Below are 26,574 nucleotides of genomic sequence, written 5' to 3'. Positions count from 1 at the left end.
AATCTCCGAAGCTGTGTACCATTCACCCATAGCCTCAGCTTCCTTCTCTTTTTGTTCTGGAATTGGTTTCTTTGAAAGAAGAAGGTTTAGCATAGACACTCAGCTGATGTGTCAAAGACCTTTCCATATAGTGCTATCTTTCTCATTTAGCCCTCCCCTCTACCAAAATCTGCTACCCAGATTTTGTACTGGGCAAGGAAAGGGGAGACAATTAGACAGTTATGGAATCTGGCAGTGGGTAATCTAGAGCTAGCTCACTTTTCCTGTCATTGGAGAGGCAGGGTTGACCTGTGGATCCCAACTCTGTGGGAGGACAGGTGAACAAAGCTTAAGGTGGCAATTAAGTTGCCCCTCTGACAGTTCCAGAAATAGCTCCTGAGCATCTCACTAGAACACTTGTTGCAATGGGCATTATCATCCCCTCCCATTTCCACTGAATAAACAGACAACAGGCCACCAGTTCCTTATTACTTTATGGAGCTGACGTATTCAGCAATCAGTAACCCTGATACTGCTGGTATGTCACAAACACCACATACAGCAGGAGCCATGGGGTGCCACCCCACAATTCAGCACTACAGCAGGAAAGGCATGCCAAGCCTTGAGTACTTAGGCATGGCTGACTCCAGTCCTGGGGATAGCTGCCTCCCTGCAGCAGAAAGCAGAGCATCCACTGCTCTGCTGGGGTCTACAGTGGGGGAGGCTGAGAGCCAAGGAGAAGGAGCAGACAGGACTGTTCTGTGGAGAGTGGACAGGCTGCCACAGCAATCTGCCATCATCATGATGGCATGAGGGGCTGGCTCCAGTCTGTCAGGCTTGCACAGCCCATCCTACTCTCAGGTGGGGGTTTCTTTGGGGGCCTGAATCACTCTCACCATACCCCTGTTGGCACACAGGATGGCCCTGGGCAGGCAGGGACATGCCTGGGGCACTGCAATACCATGGGCTGAGCAAAGGTGACCCACACAATGACCAAGCCCAACAGTAGGACAGTGCAGGATTGCCATGTCAGAATTTTTATTAATAAAAAAAGTTACAATAACTTACTCCCTTTGTCACACAAAGGGCTCAGTATAAAGAGCTCTGGTCTCCTAAGATAACATAGGGAAGTGAGAGGTGGGTATTTTTATCCTCCAAGACAGAAACCTTCTCCTGTCCCCAGGGGGAAGTGTGGCCAGCACAGGAGCTACAGGCCAACAGGGCCTTTTCCAGAGGGCCCAACCCAGGAATAACCTTCTGTCCCTGCCTGCAGCTGGTTCACAGGTAGCACAAACCAAGACAGGGCACAGATGTTGAGTCTACAGAGAGATGAGGGACTGGAAGCAAGAGGATGTGCAAGCTCTGGTGGAGGAGGAGAGAGAAGTGTCTTCTTTCCATAATGCTGAGGAATCTGTGGAGCACAAAAAGTGAAGCAGCAGGAGAGCGGCTGCTTACAGGCAAGGAGAGGTGGGGCTGGCTGGAAGCAGCCTTGCCTTCCTGGCTGCTGCCTCATACAAGGTCAAGCCTGATAGAGGCAGGGGACCACCTGTAGCTACTTGTCACACTCCAGATCTTGGCCCCCCTCAGCACCCTGGTAGTGCATCTCGCAGAACTCCTGAATGCGACTGCAGGCCTCCAAGATCATCTCCTCAGGCACGGTGATCACTACGCGGAAGAAGTTTGGGTACTCAAAGCACTGAAAAGAGAAAAGATGAAGCTGGCAGATCACCTGGGATAGTGCCAGTTTTAGAGCCCTGCCTTGGCACCATGAGCTGCATCAGCACATGAATACGGTTAATGTGGAACAGCACAGTTTGGTTCTTGCTCCCTTAGACTGTTTTTCCCGTTCCAAGCAAATCTCCCATCTCCATCTGTGCTGACATGATGCTGTGAGAGGGACAGGCCAGAGGACTTTGTGTGAACTGTGCAGACCAGATTGTGCAAGGAGTGGGGTGAAAGGAGTTAGCGAAGGAGAGGGCTGGAGAATATTTAAGGCCCTGTCCATATTCGGTGTTGGAAGTGAAAGCAAGGCACAGGTGTTCTCAGCCTTCCTTATGTCTGCAGGGGTGGGGGACTGGAAACAGACTGAGGAAAGGAACATAGGTGGGAGCACTCCTCTGAGGGAGCACCTTCAGCAAGGAAGAGTGGGGGTATATGGAGTTCAGGAATACAGCTCTGCGATCTTGAGAAATACTCAAGAGTATTGGGGAGTATGGAGTTGGGAAGATCCTGGAAGCCTGACTGAGGGCTGGTAGTGAGCCACACTGCCACACACAGAACAAGGAGCTGGCAGGCAGCTCCTACACACTACTACAGGCCATGGACACTTGCATACTCCCAGCAACTCCCAGCCTGTCCTCAGAGCTCAGGGATGCAAACCCCTACCACTTCTTCCACCATGCTTTGGCCTCGCAGCTGCCTGGGGATCTCAGTGTTAGGCTCACCGTGGCTGGCAAGCAGAACACAGACTGCTCCGAGATGAGTCGCTCAGTGAACTCCACATCATTTTCAAACTCCGGGAAATGCTCCATCTCAATCTCAACCTGCATCAAAGGGATGTAACATGGCAATCAAGGGCACCAAAACTGTCTATAATGTCCTTGTTTACACACATGGCCCAACAACTTCCTAGTCAAGTGCACCTGTCTGCCCTCAATTTTTGCTCATGATTTGGGCTGCCTGGGATGCAAGACAGAAACATATAAATGAAAACCAGGCTACTGAAAAAGCTTTCATTAATTACCTAAAGATGGAATTTCAGTTAAATGCTACTTCAATAAAGAAACACCTCATAGAAAAGACACAGTAACCAATTAGAAGTGAAAAGGAATAAATAAGACATTGAGACAGAGCTTGGTAGAGAACTCAAGATGCATTAATAATCCTGTCATCCAAGAAAAAACCCTAATGCTTTGGTTTAAAATAAAAAGAAATATAGTAAGGTCTAGAATATCATGAATAAAATAAATCCTTGTAGGATGATATAAGTGGTAAAATGACATGAAAATGGAAAAATCTTTAGTAAATATTTATTTTCTATATTTGGAAAGAAGGCAGCTGTCCATCTCTCACACAAAACAGTGCTATTCTGGCCATTTGTTTATAGAATCCTAGAATGGTTTGGATTGGAAGGGACCTTGAAGCTCATTTATTTCCAATGTCTCCACCATGGGCAGGGCTGCCACCCACTGGATCAGCTTGTTCAGGGCCCCATCCAGACTGACCTTTATAACCAAAGAAGATTTTAAACATTTCATGAAAGTATTCTTAAACATATAATTTGAAAGATAATTTGCATACAGAAGTTCTGAAAGAGCTAGTAGAAAACAAAAATAAACACATGATTTAATTTGAAATAGATGGTCAGCTACTGTAGAAATACATTAAGCGTCAAAGAATCTTAGAGCTGTGCCTCTACATAAAAAACATAAGCAAAATTAGCTGTGTAGCACTGGGTAAAATTTGAAACAGGGTCGAGTGATAAGGATTTTTCTGTAGAAATAAGTGAGACAGATATTGCAGTATTGTCCAGTTCTGAGTCCACATTTTAAGAGTGAATGAAAAACTGAAGACATTATGAGATGGAACAAAATAAAATAAAATATTTTAAAAACAAGTATTAATGTGTCATAATTGTCTCAACTGAGCTTGATAAGATGAAAAAGGAAATTTCAGCATATTATAAACTTTAAAAGAAACAGGCATGGGAAAAGGCAGAAGAAGAGGCAACACCACAGGCAGAAGACAGACATGCTAGTATGAAGAAGGCTACATCTTCTACAGGAGGTATGATAATCTGCCTTATTTTACAGAGGCTTCCAGTTGCCAGCTGGCTTCATATCCAGGTAAAACAGCCTTGTCTTGAAAAGTACAAGTCATGGAGCTCTGTGCAGGAGCAAGTGGGTTAAGTGTGCTGGCCTCTGCTCTGTGAGCAGTGAACAGCATATCCTGCACTTCTGATGTAACCAAGGGTCACATTAGAATGCAAAAATGCAGGGGATGCATTTACCACACAGGGCAATATGAAAATGCACAGTAACGGAGACCTGGTGGCAAGTACCAGTCTGAAAGACTGACTAGCTCTGGCAACCAGACCTAGTGTGAGTGTTAGCAATCCTCACTTACCATCAGGTACATGGCTCCAGCAGGCCTGACAGGCTGAAGGCCAGGGATAGCTGATAAGGCAGCATAACAAAGGTCAGCATTAGACTGAAAAGCAAAAAAGGAGAAATTTCAAAACATGAGAAATTCCAGGAAGCAGCTTGGTGACTGAAAGCCAAACACTGGACTGGGACTATGAACAGGTTTGCCTACGGCAAATAAAGGGACAACGAATGCAAACAGCATGGGAGATCATGGCCTTGAGTACAGCAGGCGCTACAGAGCTGAGCTCAGCAAGTCAGTACCAAACTCCACCCCCTGGGTCAGCAGCTCCAGCTGCAGCGCTAGGCTGCCTGAAACTTATCACAGCCGGTATTTCTGCCTCTTACAATGTCTCCTGCTGGAATTTGATTTCTTGGGTCACCCTAATCACATACAAAACTGGACCTCCAAGTGCGGGGAGGGAGAGGAAGAATGATGAACTAGAAAGGACTCCCTCCAAACAATCTGTGAACAGACCTTGATCTGTAACAGCCTGTTTACCTTGAGGATGCTAAGGGTGTTGTGGTAGAACTCAGGTGGTGTTCGGTTCAAGATATGCTCCAGTGCTCCTTGGACAATTGTACAGGGTCCTAGGATCCTTTGACTCAGTCTTAGAAGGCCATCCCTGATCTGAGAAAACATCATACTTGCTGCTTAGATTATGCTTTTCTAAAGGAAAGGAACAGCTCCAAGGCTCACTTCCTGCATTTCTACAGCTGTTCACACCCTTCTCTTCAGTGAGCATACAGAGTACTAAAGAACATTTGTTTGACTATTTGGCAGGTTTAGCAGACTATTTACAGAGTCATTCCCTGTTCCTCCATTGCAGATTGAAATGCCAACACAGACATCCTTTGGAGCTTCCCAATCTGACTCAAACCAGGCTGGAACATATATAATACAAATAAAGGCAGAACTGTTCCAAAATAAAACTTTGCATTTCCCTTAGGTTTGTGCCCACAATCCACACTTTCAAAGCCAGGTAAGGACAATCAACATTAGCTTTTCTGCTCACTCATTTGGTCCTCTCTTCTCCCTCTTCCTCTGCAGAGAGCCTTCTAGGTGGAAAGGTCACTGCAGTAGATGGTTGTCCTTGTAACACAGCTGAAAAATAGCCAGATAAAGTACTGGCAGCACTGCAAGGTGCTTTGTTCTTACTTTTAAGAGAAACCATGTAAGAGCATATAGACACCACACATGGACTCCACAAGCCCAATAAGCCATGCAATACTTTCAGTGCACACTGGAGCTATTTGGGAAGTTAGAAGAACAGAAAGAGGACAAGGAATATATTAATGAGCAGAGACATGGAGTGAGTTACAGTGTAGATGTGGGTAGAAGGCCATGTCTGGGAGCAGATGGAGTAAGGAAGGGACATCAAAGAGCAGCAGAAAAGCAGGTAAACACATTTGGGTGACACCCACGTGAGAGCAAAAAGCAGTACCTGCCTGTATCAGTTAAAGACCTGGTGATTCACATACTGAAGACCATGCAAGTCTGATGCTGTGACAGCAACACAGCAGTTCTCACCTCATTACCAAAGATGTCTCTCCTGTCATGAATTAGGATCCAGCCCATCCGCCAGCCGGGGACTAGCCATCGCTTTGCCAAGCCACCACACGACAAGATTGGCACATTGGTGCTAAGAGTTGCAATGGGTTCATACTTGCAGTCAGCAAATACCTATGACCGGAGACTGTGTTAGGACTGTCCCAGCCTCTTACTGTGAGAGCTGGGTGTGAGCATGAGGCTTAACAAGAAGGGACGCAAGGAAGCAATAGGAAATCAATGGTGAAAACTCACAGCTTTGAAATATGAACATGGTAAGTGCACACACACAAAAAAGCAAGTTGTTTGGGAAGAGGAAGAACTGGACATGAAAAGTTCCCCTAGGACTGTGCACCAAAGGACGGGGAGCTCCAGGCATGGACCCAGGCACAGGGGAGTGGAGCTGTCCCTCACCTCTAGAGACCTGGCTGCCATGGCCAACGATTAGGTGCATCAAAAAGGACAGGCAGCATTGGGAGTGCAAAGGACTGCAACTGACACTCACCATGTCTCCATAGATCTCATCAGCCAGGATTGGCACACACTGTCTTGATGCCACTGTGGAAGAGAGGACATTCAGCCTGGACACCTGCACCCTCCATGGGAACAGACTTGCCCACTGCTGCAGGGCCTGGCAGAGCTCTGAGAGAAGCTCTGTCTGAGGACATAGGGTCCCTATCTTCCTCCTAGAGACCGCTGATTTGGAGAGCCTGACCACTGGGGATTGCTGCCCTGACTGTGCCTAGTTCTGCTCCAATTGGTGGGGACTGGCAGCACAACCCTCCCTGTCAGGACAGGGCTCAGGAAGCACAAGGCTCCTGTGAACACTCCCTGTGCAGAGCCAGAGGGGAGAAATGAACAGTCCAAGTCATACAGAGCTTTTGAGAAAGACATGTTCTGTATGTTCTTGCCTAGATAAGACAGCACATCCACACTGAGCAAGCCCTCATTCCTGAGGCGAAGTCAGTCAGAAGTAAAGCCCTGGGCCATGGTGCTGCAGTGACTGAGACATGAGCAATGGGGACAGACACTAGACTGCAACCATGCCCCAGGCCCCAGAAATACACAGGCAGGCTCACCTGCCAGGATCTCCTGGAGGTGGCTCTTGCTGAACACAGAGCCACAAGGGTTCGATGGGTTGTTCACAATGAGGCAAGCCGTTTTCTCATCCACCAAAGACTCCAAGTGCTCCAAATCAATTTCCCAGGCCTTCTCTGGCTAGTGAAGTGAGGAAAAGTGGAAGTAAAAACTGAGGAACTGGACTTGCCACCCAAGGTCAGGTGTGCCATGACACCAAGGGTTACTCATGTCACCTTCACCTACTTCCCAGGCAGGATCAGAGTATTTCTGAGAGGAGAAATTTTCAGGGCTGCCCCTTCCAGACTTGCCACCACTTACCAAGAGGTTATAGAGTTTGACCTCTATCCCCATAGACAATGCCAGAGTCTTGTAGAGGGAGAAGCCAGGCCGTGGCACCAGGATGTTCTGGCCTGGGTTGGCCAGCACTGCCAAGGCAAGCTCTATGGCCTGGCTGCAGCCACTTGTTAGGATGACATCCTGCAAAGAGCACAGAGAGGTCAGTGGGAAGCATAGCCACTCTGAAGTTCTCCAGACACACAGGAATGACATAACATCCGGGCTCAGCTCTGCCAGGTAGAGCCTCTCAGCCAAAAAGACAGTGCCAGAGCCTGACTGAAAGCAGGGAAACTTCAGCTGGTGAAAAGCACAACCTCCTCCTGGGGAGGGTGGAGGTGAGTGGCTCAGGGAAGGGATGAGAGCAGCAGGAGGCCACCTTGGGACAAAGTGATTTGGCTAGCTTTTAGTCCTGTAACTGGACAGGGACGGAGAATTGGCCCCCATGCCCCATGGTCTGCAGGCAGCAGTATCCTGCCTGCAATGCAGTGGCAGTGCCTTGGCTGGGCAGGAGTACCTGGGCCTTCAGTGGTGCCTCCGGGCAGTTGTAGTATGCAGCCACAGCTTCCCGGCAGGACTGGTAGCCTGAGGAAAGAGGAGTCAGACATGGAAGGGAGGTTTTCATAGGTTCTTTCCTTCTTGTTACGAGTACTGTTTCTTTCTTCTTACCAGTACAAGGCTCACAGCTGCTGCCTAGCTGGGAAACCACCATTTGGTGGTGTCCCAGGGTGGCAGAGACTGTCCTGCCTCAGGCCAAGCACTATGCAGCCTCAAGGCTGGGCCAGGATGGCCAAGAGCAGGGACAAACCTTGGGTGGGGAGGCAGACTCTGGCCCCAGCATATTCCAGGGACAGAACTGACAGGGACATAATGGAAGGTAGCCAGGGAGTTTTCTGAGCCAGAAGGAAGCCAAGTGTGATGACACAGCTTTCATTGTTTAGTGATGGCACTGGGGCAGCCCTCTCTATCATAAGCGGAGGGTCCTGCAATACAGGCATGATCTGTGCTCTGTGCACACTTTTGGCACTAACTGCAAACAAGGCTCACGGTGTCAGTGAAGTCAGGGAGCCCAAGGGGCTAATCCTAGTTAAGGCAGACCAGAAAGGAGCTTGGCTATAACCCATGGACACACAGTGCCAAGCCCTTCTGGGTTCTTGATACCCTGTCTGCCCCAATGGCTGGGGTAGCAAACAGCTTCTGCAGGAACTCTGGGCCTCAAACAACCCACACAGGAAAGAGCACATAGGTGTGTCTGGGAGATATATACACTTGTGTGTTCGTGTGACTACTGATGAGAACAGCTGTAGGGTGCTAATGGAAAGATGTCTGTGGGCTCCGTATACCTGCTGTGGGGTAGCAGCTGGCATATGACTTCATTCAACTCTCACAGGATGAGCTTTGTCAACTTACCAACAGATGGAGCATAACCATTGTACTGTCCTGAGTCCAAAACCTCCTTCACAGCCCGTGTGACCTCATCATTTGTGGGAAGGTTTCCAAAGACTGTTGGGTCTCCTTTTCAAAGATTGAAAAAATAGTAAAGTTGTCATTTATCTGTGACAGGCACAGAGCTGTGTGGTTGTCTGACCTATCCCTTGGTGCTCATACAAACTTTGTGCTTCAGAGCCCTGCAATCTGTCAGCCACACAGTTGACCCAAATACCTGGAAGCTTCAGCCATGGGACTATGCTCACCTAAGGACAAGGAGATCATGGCTTTCTTTGGGTTGGGTTCCACCTTCATGCTGTCTACGATGGCTCGGACAGGATTGAAGGTCTTCTTTGACATTTCAGAAGCCCTGACAGCCCATCTTGGCTTCCGACCCTTCACCTTCCCTGGGGATATGGTGTTCCCGCTGTTCTTCAGATGAACATCTCGCATAGGGGCATGATCTCCATGGCCATTCACTTGGATCAGGTATGAGTCCATAATGAGAGCTGTCAGTGCAAAGTGAATTTCCTGGGCTTAGTTAACACATGTGAAACAAGGAATCTGTCCATTTGGGGATGCAGCCCATAAGTAAAATTTCTGAAAGCTGTAGACACTACCTACTGCCTATAGAGAAAGAAGCAGCAGCAGCAAGTAGGGCTGTATTTGGTGCCAGGATGTAGTGAAACCCCATGCCTAAGTGAGAGAGCAATACTGTAGGAAAGATTAAGGCACTTCTCTGTGTTAGTTGCACCATTGCCTACCATGGACCTCCTGTGCTGAGAAGGAGAAAGCCCCGCTAAAGCCAGCAGCCAAGAATTAGCAGCATGTTGTAGTCACTGCTTGACTGCAGATGCAATATTCCACTGACAGAAGAACCAGGTCACCCACTTTCTCCCCCCAGCTATCAACTTGCACACCTCAACCTGCAAACACAAGGGCCAGCCCACTATGTGTGTCCATATCCAGAATGTTTCTCCAGTCTACAGACAGAAATGCAGCACAAAAACTAAAGTAACAGATGCCAAAAAGGTAGTTCTTCTTTAGTGTTATCAGAATTCAATGGGCAGTGGCAGGATAGAGGTTAGACACTTGCTTCTGTCAACAGAGAACAGCCTAGCCCAGAGAGCCTAAAGCAAAAGGCAGTGCTTGGGAAATGGAGCAAGACTGGTATGGGCTAGAGGGAAATCCAGGAGGCAGCACTGCCCCAAGCAAAGGGTCTGTAGTTCAACCTGAAACTGAGTAACAAGCAAGGCAAAGCAGAGGAACAGCTGCCTTCAAGACCCAAAAATGGACAAAAAAGTGACTTATACATCCCAGCATGGTATACCCAAAACATGAGCTAGACCAGGCAGTAAAAGTCTAAATTACAAACTGCTGATGACTCAGGGCTTTCCACCTGCCATTTAGGGATAGGACACAGAAGAGGCAGACCTCCTGAGACACAAAGTCTGTTCTCGCTGATACTGGCACACTACCTTGTAATCCTGCCACAAACTGCTTATGCTTTCTATTCTGTCCTATTTCTCAGCTCCACTGAATAGAAATTTGGTGGACAGTGCCCCTTTCTTGATGGAAAATAGCCCCAAACATAGCTCTACACTTGTAGATACAACATAGCTTCCCCTTCCTTGCCACAGAGACTGAGCTAGAAGGGCTGTAGTGTTGCCTGGTTCAGGCAGGATTTGCCATCTGAACAAACTTCTCACTGTTTCAGTGAAGTTTGCACCTAGAGATGCCCCATGCTGCTGCAGTTACTCTACCAGCAGTGCCTTATTAGGCCATTTACAGCAACAGGCTGATCTAACAGGGTCACAAGGCAAGTCTTCAGCTTTTCTGCTGAAACGTTCTGGGTTTCCTTTCCAAAAGAAGAAAAGAAATATATAGCTGAAGAAATATACAGCCGGGCTGCACAAAAAATGGAGTCTAGAAATTAACCATGTATCTCAGTTCAACAGCTGGGTTGTGTCCCAACTACACAGTCCATCCTAGCAGAGCCCTTGTATCACCCTGCAACATGGTTCTTCTGAAAAGGGGAGCTGTAGACAGGCACAATAGATACCTTCAATGTAGGCAGCCTGGGAAGAACTCCCCACTACCCACCTGAAAGAAGCAAGGCACCAGAGCATAGCACTTTACCTTCTACAGCACAGACAGGGAGACACCAACAAGCTTGGGGGTCCAGTCCCTAGTTTTCATCCAGGACAAGTCCCCTTGAGAGGAAGGTCCTGTGAATTTTTGCCCGTGAAATAATCCCCAAAATTGGGCGTTGAGACTGTATCATTTAGCCATTGGCTCACAGAGAGGGCTGCTCTCCCCACCCAAAAATGACCTCTCCTCCCCTTTGCAACCAGTCACTTCAAACACCTGGAATATGGCTGTGCATTAACTCTTTCTGGGGGCAGCCAAAGGACACAGCTTGGGTTCCTGGAGTGCCTGGGCTGCCATCCTTTGCTATTACCACTTTCCTCAGTCTGCAAAAATTTGACCCCAGATTTGCTGGGGGCAAATCTGCAGAGTCCAGATATTTCACCTTGTAATATAGCACCTTGTAATTCACTGAGAGTGGACTGATGGACTGTAAAGAGTTTCTGAGATCCCAATGCACTATCTGACCAACACCAGTTTGTGGCTTCATTACAACTGGGAGGCACCTTCCTCAATAAACTAAAGAGAGGAAAGCACTTCCCTAGCCAGTGTTTTCGAGGCACCAGGACCTGAAATATTAAAGTAAGCTCAATTTGTCATTGGTTTGGAGGTGGTTTTTTTCTTCTTTTTTTTTTCTTCCCCCCCCCCCTTTTTTTTTGTTTTTGGTTGCTGCAAGACCCAAGTAAACTCATAATTCTGGCAGCCAGTAGAAATTATGCAATTCTTCCTTCTTTGATGGTACTGCAAACCACAGATGACACCATTCCCAGAAGGCCCTTTTTTGCTAAGTGATGTGAGCCTGTGGCTTCCTGCCTCTTAATTCCTGCATGGCTAAGATAAATGAGAGGCATAGGCACTCTTCCTGCCTTCCAAGGGCTGCTCCAAGTCTTCCCTTATTGTCATTGCAGCAAATAGCCAGAGACTGAAGAGCTGCTCAGTGACAAGAAGGACTTGCCAGCCTTTGAGCAAACAGACTGCTGATGCCTTCACTGCAGAGGCCATTGGTCACTATGAATTTTACCTGCTTATACCTGCACCTGAGTTGGAGGAAAAAGGACCTTGTATTCAACCCATGCTCACTACATAATCATGAGTAAGGCTGAACCTCCCCACGTGCAACAAGTGACCCCTTCCCTCAGTGCTGTGGCTGGGCTGGGGAGCCATGACCTGCTGTTAACCCAAATACTGCAATGATCACTCCTGAGGCCACAGTGGGGGCCAGGGATTCAAGGCTGGAGACAGGTTGGAGTGCAGACAGCAGGTCTAGTCAGGATCCTTAGCCCTAGACTGGAGAGCAGACTTCTCACTGCAACCAGCCCCAAGACCTTTGGACAAGGAATAGCAAAAAAATAATAATTTCAAAACTCTTTCACAGAGAAACATCTTGTATTGAAGCTGTTTGGACTATTTTCTGCTGAGGACTGCACTGTTTATCCTTTTGACTGAAACCTGGCATGAGTAACCTTTGGAAGTTTATGCAGGCACCCTCCAAGCACCTACAGGTTATTTTCTCAGTTCCCCAGCTGGCCCCATCTCTTGCCATGCTGCAGCCCTGGCAGGGTTAAACATGACACTGGGAGGCTTCAAGGACGATGCTGTATGTTCTGCCTAGCAACAACCCCAATCTGACGCAACTGGAGCTCTACCCGTCATAGTGCACACAGCAGTGGGGTTCAGGGGAGGCCACGGTGGAGACCTGTTGCCAAGGGGGGGGGTGGGAAATATGGCTCTGGAGACATAGAGAGGCTCAGTTACATAAGGCTGAGAACCTGGTGAGAAGCAGGCTGAGGAAAGAAGTGTACAATGGTATCAGAGGGTTTCTCCTGCTATTACAATTCCCTTCTCTTGCTTCATGACTCTAGTCCTCCTCCAGAAGCTTTCACATGGGGTATGCGGCCCCTATCCTCTCACCCGTTGTTGTGCACAGGGCCTCCCAGGACCAAAGCATGAACACACAACTCAGCACTTCGTATTCTAGAAATATGAATTTTTTATATTGTGAAAAACGAGGTTCACATAATTTTTATAGAATTTAAAAGTTTAATAAAAAAGACAATTAGGAGAAAAAAATAAAGTATACAGATACGGCCGGGTGTCTCTGCATTCAGCCAAGAGAGCACACCTACTGACAAAGGATTGTCCCTTAAAAACAGAATCCTACTCCATATCCATAAATTCTCATACATATTCAGACATTCTTCTTAAGATCTTTGGTGTTCTTCTGTTTAGTTTTCTCTTGCTCCCTTCCCAATAGATCAATCCTATTGGTGCCATCAAGATTCACATTCCCTGATACCAGAAATGCAATAAATTCCACCCCCAGAGTTCTGGTCACTGCTGTCTTCATCTGGATAAGATAGTTTACAAAAGAAAAAAAAAGGGTCTCCAGCTATCTTTTTCAGTCTTTGGGTTATACAAACAAAAGTAGTTTTTGTTTTAATGCTATGTCATAGCTTAACATCTATGTATTATACCACTATTTCTAAGTTTCATTAATAACAGAAATAAAGAAGACTATATTATTACAGCTAAATTTTCTAATCTTATACATATAATATTCATTATAATACTTGCAAAAAGCCAATAATATGATATGCATTTATAACAAAAGGAATATGAATCATCCTTCTACGGTGAAAGAGGCAGCAATACCCTGCAGGATGCATTTCTGCCAGCAAGGCTGCTGTTTCTCTGGATTGTCAGGCCCTATGCTCCTCACTAGCGCCCCACCCCACCGACTTGCCTTCACCCTCTGTAGTTTGCTTCTCTGTCCCATACCTGCTACATACCTCTTCAGCTCCCTCTTTTTTGTATAGCTTGAGCAATTGATAACTATCTCTTCCCACTGGAAGGAGAAACTAATGGTAACTTCAGCATTTTTTGTGGTACTTTGTATGGTACCAGGGCTCCCAGAGTCCCATTTCTGTGAGTAGAGGGGAAGCCAGTAAGACCAAGCAGTTCAGCTTCCAGACTGAGCAGCAGTCACAAAGCAGGACTGACAAACAGCTGTGTGAGGGGAGCACAGACTCCAGCATTGCTGCTCTGACAAACCTGTCTCTGTCAGGCTGCAGGTAGATCATACACAAGAATACTTTTGCCAATTCAGGGTGCACTGCTGCAGGGACAGACACCTAACTAGTACTCTGCATAAAATTCCACCAGCATTGGTAACAAATCACTTCACTTGTTACCTCCTTATATTTTGCTTTTGTTTCCAGCAATTTGTATCTGCTTCTTTCAGACACTGGTACAGCACCAGCCAGTTCAGGTTTTGTGTGTATCCTAATCTCTTTTTTCTCTTCTCATAATCTTTGCATAATCAGAGCAGAAAAATTAGCTCCAAAAGAGCCCAGCTATGCTCTCCAAAGCTGTGCAAACACTGTGTTTAAGAGCCAGAAAGATGACACAGTACAAAATGAGTGGCTCAAAGCCAGTAACAGGGTGATTAAAAAATTTACAGTAGCTACAGTTATCTGCCTGTATTCAGGATCAATTTTGATTTGATCACAGAAATAAAAATCTGAAATGCAGTGAAACGGCACAGTCTAGCTAGAGATGCCTATTCTGGAAAAGCATCCTGTGTACTGCAAGTGGTTTGTAGGATGCTCTTGCCACCTGTGTGAGCTGGGCTTTGCAAAGTGGAGTACTGGCATCTAGGGGCTGTCTGATCTCTGTATTTCTTTTGGAAGGGGAACAAGGTGGCTCCTGCAGTGCACAAATGGAGGGCCTTACAGCAGGGACAGTGACCCTACCTAGGCTCCTGGTAGAACTCTCCTCTGCAAGCCCTCTGGGCAGATTGAAAACAGGTGTGTTAACACACCTTAATGAGCACCATCTCCTACTGTTTTGCCATTTACCTCCATCAAGAAAACCAGGGAATATAAAAACCAAATGCTTTCACGACTATGGCATCTTGTGTGCCTCCCACAATGCCAGCACCTGAAAATGCACTGCAGCAAGCTGACAGCAGCTGTGCTGGGCACAGCAGACTGCACTCCCCAGCACTCCCACCAACCACTGCACTGTTGGGAGGGGACAGGGTCCAGCAGGTACAGGAGCCTTTGCTTGCTCAGCCTGGGGACTGAGTCCATTGCCAGCATGTTGAGAGATACAGAGTGCACTCCAGGTTTATGGGGAGTTAGAAGCACCAGTGAGCTACAGGCCCAACAGCCACAATGAAAGACTTGTAACTCCTGTTACAGATGCTGAGAGGAATGTTCCACAAAGTGTGAGTGTTACTGATTCCTGAGTACAGGCACAGTGAAAGAAAACATCTTGTCCAGACTTGTGTCTGTTTACATCTAGGTAAATATTATCCAGGTAAATGCATATCCTGTGTTTGACTTATGACTTCAGAGACTTGAGCTGTTGCATGATATGTCACAGCAGCTGTCCTCCAATGGCCTTGGAGCCACTGGGACAGTGACCAGCCAATGGGGGTGGAGTGGCTTTATGCGATGACACTGAGCGCTTGAAGTGGATGGTGTGGGCAGCATCAGCACTTCCTTCTCACAAGAACAAGACAGGCCAGCCTTCTCATGACTGAATTGGAGCCCCAATGATGGAAACCTACCATTTGCTGACTAATCTATTCCTGCAACAACTGCTCATCTCCTTATAAAATGGTGGAGCTGGAGTGTGTTTGAGAAACATTGAGGGTGCCTAAAATACATCCCTTCTGCGTCAAGCTAAGCTGTTTCCTGACCACGCCAACAGTAGATAGAGTGAACAAAATATTTACCTGCTCTTGACAGCAGATTTTTACAAGTTTGCAAGTTGTCTAGACACCTCTCTATTAACAAACTTGCAAGCTGTTAACAGATGCTTGTTATTTCAAATGAGATGTCTGTGGTCAATTTTTTTCTCATAGGTTGTATTTCTAGAGATTTCTTTTGCTTTCTTCTGAATCCCCTCCAGCTGATCCACTTGCCTCTGGAAACACAGTGTTCAAGACTGAGGCCAAGTCACTGCTGAAGTGGGGGCAGAAGAATTTCTTCACACGTCCTACATGTGACATTCCTGTTCATACACCCTAGGAATGTTAGTTTTTTCGCAATAGGATGACATTGTGGACTTGAGTTCAGTTTGTCACTCACAATAACCTCCAGTTCTTTTCTACATTACTGCTCTATCGTCATCATGCTGCACTCATTGTCCCTGTGATTATTTATTTATGTGGGACAGTCAATAAATCTGGTTGTGGTGTAAAGCAGTGATTGTGCTCCAGCTCCCAGCTGCCTCAGACTGGAGAAATACGAGGCAGTTCATGACTTGCTCCTACCACTTTACCCTCCAAGTTCCCAGGAAGGGCACTGAACCAGGTCAGAGCTCTTAGTCCATGGCAAGCCAAACCAGGCCCATCACTCCCTTAGCATAGCAGTGATTACCAGAAGTAGCCAGAAACAAAGAAACCAAAAATTATAATAATAAATAATTACAAAGAGAAGCCAAAACAGTGGTGAAGATTAATATTGGTATTCTTAGCTTTTATTCTGCTGACTGGTATTTAAAAAAAAATATTTCTTATATAAAGAAAGCTTTATCTCAGTTTGTTGGATGACCAGCTGCAGCACTCTGCATAAGAAACACTTATTTCACCCCTTCTTGTCACTCGTGATTATTTGACTTAGTTCCTCATGTCCCTTTCATGTCAGTTAAAAGCTCTACTAAGGAAAATGGCACTGTGCGGGACCCTAAAAGTTAAAAAAGGCTTGCTAAAACTTTTAAACCCATCCAGCAAGGAGGCCTGCTTTCTGGCATGTCAACATGAGTGATACAACATATTCAGATGGAAAGGTGTGTGCAACAATCTCACTGCTGAGCACCTCCATTATCTCCAGAGTCCTTGTCCTAAGCTCCCTATGGAATCTCTATTTTCTAGCTTAGCACACAATTTCTGTCCCCTCTATTTAAACTGGGCATTGAAACAATAGCTCCTTTTTCTTTCTCTCTTACCTCAACCTAAGTAAATTTTAAGATGCATTTTCAGATCTCCAGTCCTTTCTGGAATCAGGTGAAGTGTTGAGGAGATTCTTTTCTCACAGTGCTGAGGTGCAGTTTATAGGCTTTTCACCATATAAGTCTATAGGGTTATTGCTGTTTCTCCTGTAGAGAAAGAAGGGTGAAACACTCTTACTGTTGCCACCACTCTTACAGATGGAAAAAATGTATTTCTGCGTCTTAGAGACAAATTTGGACCTCTCAGGGCACATATTCAGGTACTGTGTCTGAGACCTTACAGTGTAACTGTTTTCCCAAAAATGTGTTAATGTGTTTTCCTAAATGTAATGAAAATACTTTTTTATTTTTTTTTCTGTAAAAGCAAAGAGCTTTTACAGGCAGCGTTTGGTCAAACTCTTGAATAAAAGCATTTTCTCCGAATGTGGAGTTTTCTGTATTTCCAAATTGTCCTGCTGTTTACTTTTCTCCCTTTCCTGAATCAGCTCTGCCCTTACCAGCCCTGAGAATTGCTGACACTTGTGCATAGGTGAGATCCTGGACACCTGACTTCCCTCCAGCCACTACTAATAACCGCAGGAGTAACTTGTCACCTCCTCTGCTGGCAGGTGATGGCTGCTGTGCTAAGAGGTCTGCCAGGATGGGAGGATAGACTAGCAACAGGACATTATCGTCAGTAAAAGGGTCCCATCATATAGTCTGAAGTGGCCTTCGGCAAAAAAAGACACATAAAGGGTCTATTTGGTTGTGTGTAGCTAAGTACAAGGTAATGTATCTAAAGAAAATTACCTGAAAGTGGTCTGCCAAGGGCTGAACTGGAATCTGCACTGCAGGACAGATTCCAAGGTGTTAGTGACTGTATCTGGAAACACAGGCTCTGTGCTGGGGCAGTCGGAGAAGCAACAAAATGCTGTGCATTGCCAGGACAAGACAGACACAGTTGTTTTGCTGTGACGTAAGCTGCTGGTGCACTTATGTCTTGAGTGCCGCATGGAGGTGCAGTCAATGCTTCACAGGATGGCTTTAGGGGAGTTAGGGCAGGCCCAGAGACTGGGAGTGGGGTTGCATAAGGGAATAGAGAGGCATGGACAAAGTTTGCAGAGGCACGAGGTGGCAGGAAAGCTTAATAAACAACACTCACCAAAACTCACAGCACAGGAAAAAGTAGAACTTGTACAATTGTGAAAATTTAATTAGTCAAATTTAGTTATATTAGTAACTAAAAATTAAGTATTGTATTAGTTACAAACTTAGTTTCCAGTGGGTACTAACAAGCACGTTCTGTGGCAGTGGGGGAGCCTCGAGAGGTTATCGCCACAAGGGGCTGCGGGGACAGTGTCCGTGGAAGCGAAGGGGACCGGGCACACGCCAACAGCTGGTCAGCCGTGCGCAGGTGCCGGAACACCGCGCACCTGCAGACGGGGAAGGGCCTGGCCGGGCCGGAGCTTCCACCACTTTAGAGAAGCGCCGGCGGGGCTGAGGCGAGCGGACGAGATGGAGTTCACCGCGCCGGCAGCACCCCGGGGCGGCCCGGCCCGGCCCCCCGTACCCAGCGTCGGCGGAGCGGGGCCGCGCCGGGCCATGGCGGAGCTTGGCTGGCCCCGTGCCGCCCGTGGGGGACGCGCCGGGGCGGGCGGGCGGTGAGGGGGCAGCGAGCGGTCAAGGCGGGGAGCGGGCGGTGAGGGGGCGGCGGGCGGTCAAGGCGGGGAGCGGGCGGGCGGCCGCGAGAGGTCCGGCTCGGGGCCGGGGCTGAGCGGATCGGACTAGCAGCGGCGAGGGGCCGGAGCCGGGCGGGCGGGCGGGCGGGGGCGAGGGGCCTGGGGACGCTTCACTGCCATCATCTTTCCTTAGCGCCCTACCCGGACCAGAGGCAGAGGGGCCGCGGGGAAGCCGCGCTGTGCCGGGGTCGACGGAGCGCCGCCGCTGCCTGTACCTGCACACGGGCCGGGGTGAGCGCGGCCTGCGGGAGCCGCTCCCTCCGTCCTGCGGAGCGCAGCCGTCTGGCCCGGCTCCCTCTCGGGTGCTGCTCTGTGGCCGCAGACTCACCTCGGCTTCCCCTCCAGCCTGCTGCCAGGTGGTGGAGGTCCTGCTCGCCGCCCTGATCCTGGTCTGCAGCTCCGTCTCCTGTGGCTCGGCGGGAGGATACACCGGCCTCCCCGCCCTGGGGGGCATCTACTACTACCAGTACGGCGGGGCCTACAGCGGCTTCAGCGGAGCGGATGGGGAGCGAGCCCAGCAGCTCGACCAACATTTCTACCTACTGAAGCTGCCCACTGCAAGGGCAGCGATGGCCGTGGGAGGGTGTCTCCTGGTCTTCCCTTGTGTTCTTATTTTGGTTGGCGTTCTGCGGGTCTCGTGGCACTTCCCAGCATGGCTGCTAATTGAATGCGCCCTGTACATAGTGACTGCAGTTGGCACAGTGCCTGCGCTGTACTTTTTCCTCCATTCTCTGCTGAGCGTTTATAATTCACCAGTGTGCAAAGAGAGAGAGCAGCTCTATCAAAGTAAAGGCTATCAGGGCTTCTGGTGCAGCCTGCATGGGGCAGAAATTGCTGCTGGCCTCTTGGGTTGCATGGCTGCTATGGCATACCTGCTCAGTGCAGGCTTAGCTGTCAGAGATTACAGGACAGTTCATGAACAGAAACAGAAGCCAGTGCACCTATAAGAACTTCCAAATGATTCCTCTACTCCAGTAATGGTCTTGATTTTTGCCAGTCTCCTTACTGAGATGAAGTAGTATGCTTTCCTTTCTTCTGGACAGTGCAGCCTTAATGCTACAGAACGCTCACCAAGTTGGCATAGATGTAAATATGGTAGAGTCAGGCCATTCCTAACTTGAATTTGCATTATTGAATTATTAGTGGCTCAAAGTTGATGCAATGGGTTGTCTTCTTCACAGGCAGCCCTTCCATCCCACTCTCAGATGTCCACTTCTCCAGTGAGGCCTTGCTACACGTACTGCCACTAAGTGCTTCTGCCAATGAACAGCTTTTTGTAGCTGAAACAGTGTTTACAAAAGGCATATGACTTTGCTGAGAAAAGAGCTCTTAAAAACAAGTGATCGAGGCCCATGGTTGTGACAGATAAATATTGCTTCCTGGTAGGTCTCTTGGAATTAACAGACCAGTGTGAACATGACTTTTATAAGGCCATGAAAAAATCCTGAAAAACCTTGCAAACTCAGTCTAACTTGTGGTACAATGACATTTCAAACTCCTGGAGAGGGCACATTTTTGTATGAAATGGTCTTTTTATATAAGATATATACAAGTGTTTTGCTTAAAAAGATGCCCTGAATTGGAAAAATCAGACAAAATATTCATGAGATCAAATGGGTGATTGAATATAGAAGTATATTGTTTATATTGTTTTTGAAATACATTTTCAATGTACAAGTTGGAGAAATGAGATTTTTTTTTTTTTAAAAAAAAATTTTTATAGGAAATTTAACTGGGAAAAGTAGCACTAGAATCACCAACTCATGCGTCAAAATGAAATGCCACTTCAGAGCAGTGTCCATTATGTGCATTGTTCATATGATGATGGAACCACCACAGTCTCACAAATGAGTTCTGCCCATATTACAAAAACTAAACACAATAGAAACATGCTTTGCCTTGGACATAGCTCTTCTTTCACTGGCATCAGTGACTAAATCCTCAAAATTACCAAAACCATGGAACACTATTAGAACTAGAGACATTCAAGTAAAACAGATGCCAAATAGGAACACACTAGGTGCTTTGGGGTTTGTTTGATTTCTCTTGCCTTTTAGTATCGAGTGTCTCAGCACAGGGATTTACATGGACAGTCCATTGTGGTCCTGTTTCTGTTAACATTTCTGTATTTCCCCTTGCTGCAATTACTTCTAGAACTATAGAGAGCAAGTTCATAGGGCAGAATTCCTCTAGCAGGAAACAGAAATCTGGCTTAATTGGTAAGCCTAATTCTACCCTCACAGTGTTCTGAAAGAAGTTTTTATATGAAAGGCTGATGAGTGAAATAGCACATAGAGCTCAGTGAATAACCTGCAGCACAGCTGCTGCTAGACACAGCTATCTTTGACTGGGATATTGCAGAGACTTCTTCCAGCACAGTAACAGAATCAGAATAAGCTGTTAGATAAAAGTAAAAATCTTTATTGCTAAGTCAGCTGAAAATTCAATGCAAAAATACTCTTCCTTCCTGAACTTTTCTATACATCTGAATAAAGAATCAATGGACTAGTGTTTTCCAATAGTCTTACATTATTTGCCTTTCCAAAGCAATACATAGGCCACAGTGCTGAGGATGCATTCATTAGACAACCAACTCCCATACACAATAAAAACAGGGATTGTTATAGGTGCATGCTAGAGTGGGATACAGAAAATATCTCTTTTTTAAAAACAACAAAAAAAAAGGCATGAAAAAAGATTATTTAGTAAACAGTTGGTACACTGCAGTATTTAACATGCGCCAGGTCACATGAGTCATTAAAAAAAGGTAACGTTTTAAAGTGTGAAAAAAGAGGAAAAATACAGTTCAGTCTTCAGAGAGCAATAGAACAGCAGACAATGATTGCACGAGACCAAAGAGGTGATCTGCCTGAAGAAAGGCCTTTGGCAAGTAACGCAAAAGCCACCAGCATCTATCTGGAAAGAGTGCAGAAACCCCACAGGTGCAAAGCCTTAGGTGTGGCTGAAGGTCCTGTGTACCATGGGAAAGGTTTCAGACTTCACAGCAGCTTGTCCCCGAGAGAAGGAAACACTTCCTCTTTCTTGGAACACGATTATTATCTCCTGTCTAACTGAAGATTCTGGTCTGGTATGAACAGTCTGTGATGCTGTCTCCATTGGGCATGTTTCTTGTTCTGAGAGCAACTTGGAGGCTATCTCTTACCTTTAACACCTGGGCCCCAGCTACCCACCACTCAATATAACCTTTATGGGTTCCTTTTATAGAAACCTTTCTGGAGAGGAGAGGAGAGGACAGGACAGGACAGAGCAGTGCCTCCAGAGTACCTTTCTCAGCAAACATGCTTATCAGCAGATCCAGAATTACTGAAGAGATGGACCAACGAACTCAGCCTCACATGGCTATGGCTGCGTGCAGTGTGGCAGGACTTGTGTTGCTTAGCAGGGACAAAACAGCCTGAGAATCTCAAGGTGAGAACCTCTCTCTAACAGCAAGTCTGCAAATGACTGGAACATTCTCAGTGATGTGATTATGTGATGATCACATAGTGTCTCAGGGAAGGGACTGGAGAACAGCAGGGTAACTGGGAAGACACTTCCTATACACCCTGCTATGAGTCATTCAGTTGACTTGCTCTTTCAAACCTGTTCCACCTACAGGAGTGCTCCTAGGGAGTTTGAAATCTAAGGTAGTGTTAATAAATAAGGTAGGGGAGACACAGAGGGAGGCAGGAAAACTAAAGGTAGTGGAGGGAAGCACTGTTCTATGAGTTGTCCTCACCAGACAGATGAAGCCATATCACTGTCTGACCAATGTCAGAAAAAACCCCATTTCTTTGGATGACAGTGACCCTGAAACGTCTCAGCAGTTGCAATCTTGTGTTAGAAAATCCAAGACATCTGCATGAAAAATTGATGCCAGTGTCTTTGCTGACACCCAAAACTGGCCTAGGAAAAAGCACCATTTTTTGTGATGAACAGGCAATGTTTTTAATGCATGAAAAAGATTTTGGATGACTGGAGAAAAAGCATCACAATGCCATGGCAGAAATGGTAAAGGAGAAGTTTAATCCTCGGAAGAAGCACATGAAAAATATGCAGAAGCTGCTTGAGGACACCAGTGCTTCTTAGTCAAACAGAGGAAGATTATTTGGAACAGGTAAAATCAACTCAGCCTGTGCTGCCCAGAGTTCATAATACCAGCTTCAGAGAAATCTGTGGATTCTGCCTCAAGTGTAAGATAACAAGCCATGTCTTCCATGACAGTTCATACCCAGAGAAAATAGGAGCTGGCTGTATTTAAACCCCCTTTCTACTTCAAAACCAGAAACAGCACTGGAGAAGTCTAAGTAGGAATTCCTGCTGTTCCATTCTGCCACTAACTTCAACAGGTGCAGCTCAGAAATCTGCATGCTCCATTGCAGAGCTGTGTTTTCCTTAGTCCTTCAACATTGAGCTAGGTAGAGCCATTCATTACTAACTCCTTGTGGCAATTCTGCACACAATACCACTGGTTCAGACTGGCAAGGACACACTGGACTTTCCAAATCAGTGCAAGAATTCGAGACCTGATTTGCATTCGCATGTGCCACTTGGAGTGCAGGGTTTGTCAGTTTTACTCAGAAATAAGGTTTCTGCATCAGTCCCATACTGAATGGAGGCTGTTCTACAGCCCCTTCAGACAACAGAAAGTGTCAGGCTAGTCACAGATATTTGGTAAAATTATCACCAGTGACAGAATCAAAAGTTGCATCCCAAATACATTGGGATGAACCTTTCCTGCATACTTACATGATGATAACATGAAAGAGTTTTGGGGTTTAGCATTAGAATCTTTCCTGCAGTTGTTTCTCTGCCTAAAGGACTTAAATGCTGTTGTTTCTGTAATTTTAAGAATTAGCTTCAACTCCCAGTTCCAAATTAAATAGGTGTTTAAACAACCAAAAATTGTGAGAGTTTAAACTTTAGAAAAAGTTGGGTTGTTTCATGATTACACTGCAACTAGCGCAAAGTATATCCTAAAACATTGCTCCTCATTCATGATAAAAATACCTTTTTCTCCTAGTGAGAAGAAATTCAAGGTGCTCTGAAATCTCACTAAAACTCCATTAGATTTTGTCAAAAGATCTATCAATACAGAATGACAGAATTCCACAAATAGTCTGCATAGTATTTCCTTCTGAGCAAGGCCCAAATTTGATCCAAAAATAGACAAAACAAGCCTCTCAGATCTCTTCAAAAGAAACTTTTAAGTTTTCTTCTTAAATATAATTAATGAAGAAAAGGCACTAGCCCAGATTACAGTCAGGATTATTGCACCACTGACATGACAGGGACAGGTGCTATCCAGCTTTGTCAGAAAGGAAGACATCTGCATACTACAGAGGCAGTGGTCTCCACAACCCTTATACAAGATGACAACATAGGCAGCCAACTTACACCCTGCACCAAAAGTCCTAATGGAAACACATGGCATCTGAGTGCAGACTAGCCAGTTCATCATTAGTGGGACTGTTTTAAACATTTTTTTCAGAGCTGATAAAAATGTTAATAAGATGAAAAGTTTAGTTTTTGCTTCTGTGCTGAAAGCTAAGCAGGAACAAGTACACTTTCACCTTATTTGTGGCCAAATTTGGCACATACTATGAAATGCTGTTTGCTCTGAATTTGAAATATGACTCCTTTTTCCAGAGGCAAGCAAAGATGCTGTAGCTGACAATGGAGAGGTTTATGTTGATGGAAAAGAGCACTGGATGCTTCTGCCAGTCTTAGAGCAGCCCACCACTGTTTACAGCTTGGCTCCTCTGACGGAGCACTGAGACAAGCACAAGCTCCTGGCTTTATCCCATGTCTTCTGGATACAGGAAGCCTCTACTGTGAAGTGTCCACAATGAAGGTGGCCAGGTTGCTGCTGAGGTCGGTCTGCGCTCTGCAGCTAGAAGCACGAGATCTACACATTACCTTAATCAACCAGTCTTGAGCTGATAATTCCTGTGCTCCATATAAAATGCATTGGTTGGCACCTGCTTATCACTCAGCTATGTATGTTCTCATCCTGCACAGAATGATCCCACCATAACCCTCACTCTCCCCTACACCAGTGCTCATCAGAACACTGGTACCCTGAGACCCCTACTACCCTAAGAACATCCACTGGGAAAAGGCCACAGCATACCTGCTGTGGAGTGCTTTCTCCCCTAACCCTAAATAATAAAGTGCTGGGCTGAGGGGGAAAAGGACAGCTTAAGTGCAATAAATAAAAGTGCTTGCAATTAATGTAGGAAACCATTCTTAAGTCAGCTTCATTGCAACTGGCTGTATTCTTTAAAGAAATAACCAAGTCAGGTGCTGGGGAGGAGGGTGGGACACTGCATCAGAAATATTCACAGGACTCCAAACACTGACCATTTCTCCCTCAGCAGCCTCCTCACTCCAGACACACATACACCAGCCCCTTTTCCTGCAGAGCTGGCAGAACCTCAGGGTTCAAGGACTTACCAGATAGTCCCTAACACAGAGCTCAGCTGCTGATCGGTGTGCTCATAGAACAACTGAGACCCTACAGAGGTTAAGTGGACAGCCCAGACGCTGGCCTTCCTGATTCTTCCTCAACTCCATTAAGGAAGCAGCAGGTGCCTGTACTCCTTGCAGATCCCAGCTCCCTCAGAGGGCAAGACAGCCCTTATGAAACAGAGCTTCCTGGGACAGACAGTGTGGGAGTGGTACTCGTAGAGTTTACAAAGCTGTGTCAAACTCCTCTGGCAGGGGTGCTGCATGTTCTTTCAGCTCACGATCTGCTCCGTCCTCCTGGTGTTGCTTCATTTGTTCCTTTACTTCCTCTTCCAGATCAGGTGGGACCACAAATTGATCATCTGGCTCCATCTGGGATGGAGCAGCAAAATAGCCTGTCTTCTTCTTGGGTGCCTCTGTTGCTACTTCAATGAGGTTGAGGCTCTCCTCCAAGGGCACTATGGAGCCATTGGAAAGCTTCTTTCCATAAAGACAACATGTGGAAAGGGATTTTTGGAGTTCACACTTCTCCTTGACCCCTCTCTGCACAGTGTTGCTGTTCACACTGTTCTGCCTCCGAATGATGAATACAAGACCAGACTCATCCTCTGGCCTTGGAGTAGAAGAGCTGTACTCTGCAGCAGGATGTTCTAATTCCAGACCCTTTCCTTTACAACAGTGGATGTCCACCTCTACCTCTACTTTACTGCCATTTGTCATCACACCTTCCACAGGCTGCTCATCATCACTATCTAGACCATTGTCAGACTGGTTACTAGAGAAAGTGGCACTGGAAGGTTGGCGCTGAAAGACGTTTGGGGGGGGCACTGGATGTAGGCTGCAACGTCGTTCTTGTCGTGATAGCAAACTGCCATCAAGACCAACAGCAGTGTGTTCATCTGATGCAGTAGAGCCCACCTCACTGCTAACCTCAGAGGCAGACAGTTCACTGCTGAACTCTGAAGCAATTCCACTGCTACAAGAAGGTGTTGCTGGTTTGGTGGTGGTAGAACTAAATCCCCCAGGGCCTGTCAGAGTGAGGCTGTGCATCTCACATGTGCAGTTGTCCTCGCTGATGTTCAGACATACCACCATTGCACCAACATTGTCTTGGCAACCATAGCTTTGGGCTAAAGTGCAGAGTTTCTTTGCAGCAGCTAGTGGATCGTGTAGGTGCCGCACAGCTGAGACAGCTTCTGCATAAGAAAGATGTTCCCAGAGAGCTTTGTTCCCTAGAAGTAGCAACTCATCTTGTACAGTCAGTGGAATGGAATTGACATGTGGTTTGGGCAGGATCCAAGGATGCAGGTACGTGCAGCCCAGCATCCGAGTACAGCAAGTCACACCATTGACTTTATTGTCCTGCAGACAAAAGAAACAAAGCAGTAGCATTGGATGTGCTAGTAGATCATTTAGAAAGCAAACTTTCCATTGCTCATATGCTGGTTTGGAGCCTTGAGAAATGCTGCAGCACTGGAGAAAGGGATGTAGGAGCAGGTACTAGCACAGACATTCACTATACCTGATGACCAGGTACAATAACTGCCGTCACCCATGCTGGCAATAACACACTTTTATCCCACTAGACATTTTGTTGCACCCTGAAGAATTATAGCAGACTATTCTGAAATGTGTAGCTAGACTACCTGCAGTACACTGATCAGAGAGTCTCACTGATTAGTCTTATGTGAAACTTATTTAGTACAAGTGAGATAGTGACTTTTGACTTTCTCAGTGCAAGATAGATTACCCAGATATTAAACTATTTCTC

General features: G+C 46.5%; 3 protein-coding genes across 11 annotated transcripts in view; 1 reads left to right on the top strand and 2 right to left on the bottom strand.

Moving 5' to 3' along the window:
- Positions 1–1,000: 1,000 nt before the first annotated feature.
- TAT (tyrosine aminotransferase) lies at positions 1,001–19,004 on the bottom strand. 7 transcript variants are annotated; one of them, XM_086848106.1, is made up of 15 exons: positions 18,664–18,876; positions 17,407–17,667; positions 16,615–16,764; positions 8,778–9,020; positions 8,494–8,598; positions 7,601–7,668; positions 7,069–7,227; positions 6,750–6,888; positions 6,176–6,228; positions 5,653–5,805; positions 4,624–4,752; positions 4,105–4,188; positions 2,424–2,522; positions 1,526–1,675; positions 1,001–1,390 (listed from the first exon to the last, which is right to left on the bottom strand). In XM_086848106.1, exons 4-14 carry the CDS (start codon positions 9,010–9,012, stop codon positions 1,532–1,534), a joined length of 1,368 nt encoding a protein of 455 aa, XP_086704232.1. In that variant the 5' UTR covers positions 9,013–9,020; positions 16,615–16,764; positions 17,407–17,667; positions 18,664–18,876; the 3' UTR covers positions 1,001–1,390; positions 1,526–1,531. The 7 variants fall into 7 exon arrangements, with proteins under 7 accessions (XP_086704232.1, XP_086704229.1, XP_086704231.1 ...); XM_086848103.1 differs by having other exon boundaries at positions 1,001–1,675; positions 18,664–19,004; XM_086848105.1 differs by having other exon boundaries at positions 1,001–1,675; positions 18,551–18,891.
- On the top strand, positions 18,012–20,841 carry MARVELD3 (MARVEL domain containing 3). The gene is made up of 3 exons (XM_086848112.1): positions 18,012–18,257; positions 18,469–18,566; positions 18,681–20,841. The coding sequence occupies exons 1-3, from the start codon at positions 18,112–18,114 to the stop codon at positions 19,280–19,282; spliced, it is 846 nt and encodes a 281-aa protein (XP_086704238.1). The 5' UTR covers positions 18,012–18,111; the 3' UTR covers positions 19,283–20,841.
- The window catches only part of PHLPP2 (PH domain and leucine rich repeat protein phosphatase 2), a 34,638-nt gene continuing 28,799 nt past the window's right edge, over positions 20,736–26,574 (bottom strand). For all 3 annotated transcript variants that reach the window (XM_086848093.1, XM_023947937.2, XM_023947936.2), the window contains exon 19: positions 20,736–26,165. In XM_086848093.1, the coding sequence (XP_086704219.1) occupies positions 25,029–26,165 (1,137 nt within the window). In that variant the 3' untranslated portion in view covers positions 20,736–25,028. The remainder of the gene's footprint in view (positions 26,166–26,574) is intronic.

Source organism: Cyanistes caeruleus, chromosome 12, assembly GCF_971803275.1.
Source record: "Cyanistes caeruleus chromosome 12, bCyaCae1.hap1.1, whole genome shotgun sequence".
Lineage (NCBI taxonomy): Eukaryota > Metazoa > Chordata > Aves > Passeriformes > Paridae > Cyanistes > Cyanistes caeruleus.
This window is presented reverse-complemented; position numbering and strand designations above follow the sequence as displayed.

Coding starts and splice junctions, on each gene's coding strand:
- TAT (XM_086848103.1), bottom strand. CDS start 9,012: ATGGACTCATACCTGATCCAAGTGAATGGCCATGGAGATCATGCCCCT. Junction 6,229..6,749: donor CCTCCAGGAGATCCTGGCAG/GTGAGCCTGCCT, acceptor TCTCTTCCACAG/TGGCATCAAGACAGTGTGTG. Junction 4,189..4,623: donor ACACCCTTAGCATCCTCAAG/GTAAACAGGCTG, acceptor TTTGCTTTTCAG/TCTAATGCTGACCTTTGTTA.
- MARVELD3 (XM_086848112.1), top strand. CDS start 18,112: ATGGAGTTCACCGCGCCGGCAGCACCCCGGGGCGGCCCGGCCCGGCCC. Junction 18,258..18,468: donor CGCGCCGGGGCGGGCGGGCG/GTGAGGGGGCAG, acceptor ATCTTTCCTTAG/CGCCCTACCCGGACCAGAGG. Junction 18,567..18,680: donor GTACCTGCACACGGGCCGGG/GTGAGCGCGGCC, acceptor CTTCCCCTCCAG/CCTGCTGCCAGGTGGTGGAG.